A 6,744-nucleotide genomic window follows, 5' to 3' on the forward strand; every position below is an offset into this window, starting at 1 on the left:
CAGCCACCTGTTGGCCATGTAGTGTACTGCATCACTGCAGTCAAACATACTCATAGACATTTTTATATCCACACAAATGGCTTTGTTTACCTTTTTATTACTTCCCAGAGTTTTGTTTTTCTACACTAATGTCTGTCGATGCATTCGTTACTTTTTATTTCAAAAAGAAAAATATCATATGGCAGGTGTGGTCATGTGATCATGCTTGTTTCGATGCTCCTTAATTGCACTTTTGTGACAATAAATCTTTACTCAAAGGGCTCAGATGATGAGTTTGAGTCTTTATTTTGTATTGTTTTGTTTTTGTGATCTTTGTTTTAAAAATGTACAGAAGTGAATAGTTCATCCTCGTTAAGATTCTGCTCTGTTTTTTGCAGCTCCGAACCGCCGCAAATACCACCTGGTCAGATACAGTAAAAAACCCAGTTACTGTGCCAACTCCTACATCATGCCCTCCCGCCCGCAGAAAGAGGACTGCAAACCCACAGACCCCCGTAGCAAGGCCAGACATCTCCAGAGCATCTCTCTGAGACGGGGGAGGTGACCCCACCTATAGCACTGCACACACTTCAGTCTGCTTTACACACGGCTATAGGTCTGTTCTGCAGTGATGTTGTGGTAGAGTGATGCTAGTTTAGTTCAACCCAAATATATATATATATATAATAATTTTATTTATATATATATATATATATATATATATATATATATATATATATATATATATATATATATATATATATATATATATATATATATATATATATATATATATATATAGACATTACAATAGGATTGTTTGCATTGTGACAATTTTTTTAAATAAAAAATAAGCAGTTTCCCTGGATATTCTTTTTACTGTAGTGTCTGTTTTACATTTATATATACTGTATATTTCCAAACCATAATGTAATTAAGACAATTTAGTTACATAACTTAATTGCAATATATATATATATATATATATATATATATATATATATATATATATATATATATATATATATATATATATATATATATATATATATATATATATATATATATATATATACGTGTGTGTGTGTGTGTGTGTGTGCACATATGTATGCATACATACAGTATATATATATATATATATATATATATATATATATATATATATATATATATATATATATATATATATATATATATATATATATATATATATATATATATACACACACACAGACACGCATATAAAAACATAACGAACATATAAAATATATCTATTTGACACCACTAATATATATATATATATATATATATATATATATATATATATATATATATATATATATATATATATATATATATACTGTATATTTCCAAACCATAATGTAATTAAGACATAAAATATGCTTAATTGCAATATTATATATATATATACAAACACAAATATTATATATATTATATTTGATGTACTGCCTTTAATTAATGTTGATTTACGTAAATAAATAAGTAAAACATATATATATATATATATATATATATATATATATATATATATATATATATATATATATATATATATATATATATATATATATATATATATATATATGTTTTACTTATTTATTTACGTAAATCAACATTAATTAAAGGCAGTACAACAAATACTAACATGATGTATGAATACTTGAAATAATATATAATAGAATATAATAATATATATATAGAAAATAATATAGCTTATTTTTTTACTTTTTGCATTACCATAATTAGAATAATGGAGCAAAATCTCTGCTTAATTGCAAAATATAATTTCTTTCCTATAGCCCCTAACAGCCCTTTTTGATTTTGGGGTGAAATATGACCTGAACGTGTTCTTGAGATTTAACCTGCTGTACAAACATAATCTTACACTGACACACCTGCACATGTACCATGTACATATTATATTAAGCATCACTATAAGAATTATTAGTTCTGCTGGTTAATTTAGACAGACATTGTTTCTGCTGTCAATCTGAAATATGAATGGTGACCAAATTCACACTATTCCAACTATGTTGTAATTAAACGGATGTTGTTTGCTTCACCCTAAGTTGTGTTTCTACAGCATATAGCACTGAAATGATGACATGACTATGCAAAAAAATATCTGCAAAACCTACATTTAATGAAGGCTCAGTCTACGATCAAAAATAACACTAACAACAGTGAAAACCGAATGTTGTGAAACACATCTACTTCTTCATCTCCTTCTCCTCATCCTCCTGATGAATCATTCGAACCTCTGTCTTCATCAATCTCACGCCTGCGAAAGAGAAACGCAAGGAACTGAGACAAAGAGACAGAGAGAGACGGATGGAGAGGGCGTGAGGGTGATTGAGTGAAAGGGTGACAGTGAGAAGCGAGAAATCAAAGTCTTGCCTGGTATGAGTGGAGGGCTGTTGAGTACGGGAGTGTCTTTCCTGCGGGGCTTCTTCTGTCCCAGTTTGTCCTGCTGATGTTCCTCGGAGCTGTGCTTCTGATTGTCCATTTCAGCGTTCCCATCTGCAGGAAACAGGTTCACAAGCACTGGTTTGTATGTATCAATCAGTCAGACTGTCGCCATCTGTTACAGCCTTTGTTACTCCCGGTGGATACAACATTTTGACCCTTCCATTGTCATTATGTATTTCTTTTCCATTATAAAAAAAACAGATATGCATGCACAAATGCGGTACTCACAGAGATGTTCATGCATGGTGAGTGTGTGTTCGGCTTTGTCTGAGAGTGACCTCACACAGTCAGTGGACATGCTCCCCACAGCAGTCTGTTCAGGTATCAGATAACAGCTCGTGTTCAACACACACACACACACACACACACACACACACACACTCATGACAAAGGCTATGTCATATTTACTGGAAAGCATATTTATTGGACCTGAGAATGGTAGCAAACTGATTAAACAAAAGCAGCTTCTCACTTCACAAAATTATGATCATGTCTCTGGCTCTGAATTTAATATTATTATGGTTACATATGTCATTGCAAAACATGATACTTAAATGCATCACATTAAATGAACAAGAAACAGATTCATAATACATGTGTTTAATTCCATGTTAATTTTTTTTTTAAAGAAAATAAGTACTTTCTACAACTCTACACGACGACAAACTAAATCTGCAATATTTGCATTTGAGGCTCGATCAGCAATTAAAAATAACACCAACTGCAGTGAAAAACAGATTTCGGGACACAAAAACATCTACTTTCCATTTTCTACTTTTATTTTAAGGTCTTTTGAGGACTGATGAATATTAATATTGCATTTATTCACATGCAAAGTAAGATACTCATTAATAATATTTAAAAATATCACATTCATATATATAAAGTATATACTGAAAATATCTAAAGTATATTAAAATAAATAGAATTTGCTTTTGATTTGATGTGTGCTTTTAAAATTAAAAACGGCATAATTATATATATATATATATATATATATATATATATATATATATATATATATATATATATATATATATATATATATATATATACATACATATATATATGTACACACATGTATATATGGGTTGTTCGTAGTATAAATTAAATGATATTAAAAGTATATTTCAAGTGTTGCATATATACTGTGTGTGTGTCTATATATATATATATATATATATATATATATATATATATATATATATATATACTCACACACACATACAGTACTTTAAAATATACTTTGAACAGTCTAAACACTGAATAAAAAATTTACATGTTCCTTATTAAAACATAATGTATTGCTAAACTATTTTTGATATTTATGTTTAGATTCAGAAAAGAACTAAAGAAGTAAATTAAAAGAAAGAGAGAGGGGCCTTACCTCGGTGCAGCAGGGAGATGGAGCGAGTGCAGGCCAGATCAAAGACAGGGGTTATGTACTTTAGGAGGAGGGGCCTCCTCCAATTCTGTCTCCATTAGAGCCTGTTGTCATGGTGACAGGGGCCCTTGTCATGTGTCAGTCATCCCAGCTTCCACGAACGCACGTCATCGAGGTAAATGAAACAACCTCAACACTTTCTGAGGCGATTTAAACATGATGGAGGTTGAGTTAAGCTAGATTATGTTAAACCAGAATGGTGTCGATGCAGTGATTCCCAGCGATTTGCTTTTGATTTGTGTCCATCTACATTTAATTAAATCATACCACATCATAAATAACAATATTTAAGATAACAATAAACCATTTCTGCAATTTGCGACGCATCCACCACACTCTCATTACGAGCACAATGGCGAGCGTGAACAAGAGAAAAGGAATAATAATGGGAAACAATGTGGACATATTGTTCGCTGACAGGCTTTGATGTCGTTCTATTCTCCTCTGATGTGAATGGTGTTTCCTCCTCCCGTGTGGAGTGTGTATCGAGAGTGTGTGAAGTGGTTTTGTTGATTTTGCATGCACCTTCATCCTTCTCTACACAGTTAAAGACGACACTTTTTAAACCATTCATATGCCAATCTCACACAAGTCAAGGGAGCGTCTGCCAAGAACATAAATGTAAACGTAAAAATATTCTCTAACTAGAGAAGGATACAGTGTGGCACTTTACACATGATCCCTAAGCGCTGAAAGAGCCGTTAAACGGCGCCTCGCTCTCTAAATTTTAAATTCTGAAACTTTATTTGATAAATGTACCTTAGCTGTTAGTGTTTATTACAACGATTTTGAAGTAGAATATTATGTTTACATTTCTGACATCATATTTGAGGAAGTGAGAACGAACGACGCGTTTTTGATAATGTTACAACAAACAGGTGAGTTAGGCCTAATTTAGGTTTCGTACAGTAGCTTAGGCTATTTCATTATGTTCACACTTATAATTGTCACGTTTAATAGCTGTTGCAGGGCAGAACAGTGAATAGTTTGTAAGCAAAAAGTAAATTATTTTTTACAAGCCACACGTTGGGTTGTTTCAACCCCTGTTTGGGTCAAATATGGACAAACCCAACCGTTGGTTTACATTTTAGTCCATATTTGACCCAAACAGGGGTTGAGAACCTAGCATTTGATAAAATATCCCTTGAATCCTTTTTTTGTAAAGGTTTTTTTTCCCCTACATAAAACACAAAAACGTTTTTACCTCTTACCTATTAGAATTAGTTTTCAGGCAGATGCAAATAAACTTAATAGTGTCTAGAAATGAGCATGAAAAGTAAATTATATATATATATATATATATATATATATATATATATATATATATATATATATATATATATATATATATATATATATATATATATATATAATGTGCCCTGACCTTGGAGAATGTTTTCTCTATCCACGCAATGTTCTTACCTTTTTTACCCCTCACCCATTTGCATCCCTGAATCTTAGTTTGTAGCCAGTTTATAAGTTTAACTCTAGTTATTTTCAGGCTCTTAACATTAAATTATAATATTTTTTTCCCTAAGTGAAAAAAAAAAAAAAAAAAAAAACGTGAGTCACTTACATATTTACATGTATATTACTCTGTTCCCATATTACTTTGAGTTATTATGACTCTTGGGTAGCAACATTTCAAGTGTCTAGTTTAAAATAAGACCAGGTTTATGAATATAGACCATAGGGTTTAAGAGCTGCAGACATTTTCATTTGGGTATATCATTTTCAAAGAATTCTCAAAAATGGGGCGCAGGTTAAGAGGCTAACTATAGTTATTAAGTACCAATACTATATAAAATGGCTACTGAGAAAGCCATACTGTATTTGTAGACTACTATTAATGCACTATTACAGGGGTTTTCAAACTTGGTTCCAAGGACCCCCAGGGGGCCGCAAGAGAGTGACAGGTCCGTGAAAAAGTCTAATAAAAAATAAAAAAAATTATATATATATATATATATATATATATATATATATATATATATATATATATATATATATATATATATATATATATATATATATAATATATAATTATTAGATTCAAATAAATAAGTAAAGTAATAAATTAGATATAAATAATGTGATTAAATATATTAGTTATTAATCTATTAAATTATATTAAAATAAAAATGAATATAAATAAATTAAAAATAGATTAAAATTAAATAAGCAAGAAATAATACAAATAACAATACATTACTACATTTAGTAGAACAAAATAATGTAACAAACTAATTTTAGATTTATAATATTTTGTGCGTATAAATTGAGTGTTTATAAAAGACATATCTTATACATTTTAGAATGGGGGTCCCTCACACATCAGCAGGGATGATCATAATTGAGGGTCCGTGGCATCTAAAAGATTGAAAACCCCTGCACTATTCTATGTTCTTCCACTTTCTATGATTCCCCATTGGGAAAATAGATTTCTTGCGAGTTTTAAATTAAATATATAACTTTGAGCCGGTTTCAACTGAAAGCTACCTGCACTGACAGATCTTAAAATATGTCAGTGCGATTGTTTTGTCTCAAGATGCAAACCAGTAATGTTTTATCTAATGCATGTTTATAAAAGCCACTTAAATGTTCTAATTGAACTAAGGCCTAATCTTAGCCTTGTCTGTAAACCAGGCCTTTATTTTTATTTTTTTTAAAGTACTGACATTTTCAGCAGCTAAGGACACCTTTTCCTGAGATTGGGCCATAACTCTTGGAGAGCATCTCATGAACCATCAGATCATCGTCCGTTCTGACTGGAGAACCAGCACTGTGTCATCCACTGGAGAAGAAAGGAAGCTCTGGTTCTTCAGGAGAGC

At 30.7% G+C, this 6,744-nt stretch overlaps 2 protein-coding genes across 2 annotated transcripts in view; one reads left to right on the forward strand and one right to left on the reverse strand.

Moving 5' to 3' along the window:
- pde1ca (phosphodiesterase 1C, calmodulin-dependent a) overlaps positions 1 to 544 on the forward strand; it is a gene marked incomplete at both ends in the record, with an annotated part of 80,042 nt that extends 79,498 nt beyond the window's left edge. The window contains one exon of the mRNA XM_079805877.1: positions 378 to 544. Coding sequence (XP_079662003.1) covers positions 378 to 544 — 167 coding nt within the window. The remainder of the gene's footprint in view (positions 1 to 377) is intronic.
- A 1,666-nt stretch (positions 545 to 2,210) lies between these two features.
- ppp1r17 (protein phosphatase 1 regulatory subunit 17) lies at positions 2,211 to 2,767 on the reverse strand (the record flags this gene model as incomplete). The annotated part of the gene is made up of 3 exons (XM_079805832.1): positions 2,211 to 2,281; positions 2,398 to 2,520; positions 2,698 to 2,767. 3 exons carry the CDS (start codon positions 2,765 to 2,767, stop codon positions 2,211 to 2,213), a joined length of 264 nt encoding a protein of 87 aa, XP_079661958.1.
- Positions 2,768 to 6,744: the final 3,977 nt, after the last annotated feature.

The sequence above is a fragment of the Gobio gobio genome (genome assembly GCF_949357685.1).
Source record: "Gobio gobio genome assembly, chromosome: 23".
Classification (NCBI taxonomy): domain Eukaryota; kingdom Metazoa; phylum Chordata; class Actinopteri; order Cypriniformes; family Gobionidae; genus Gobio; species Gobio gobio.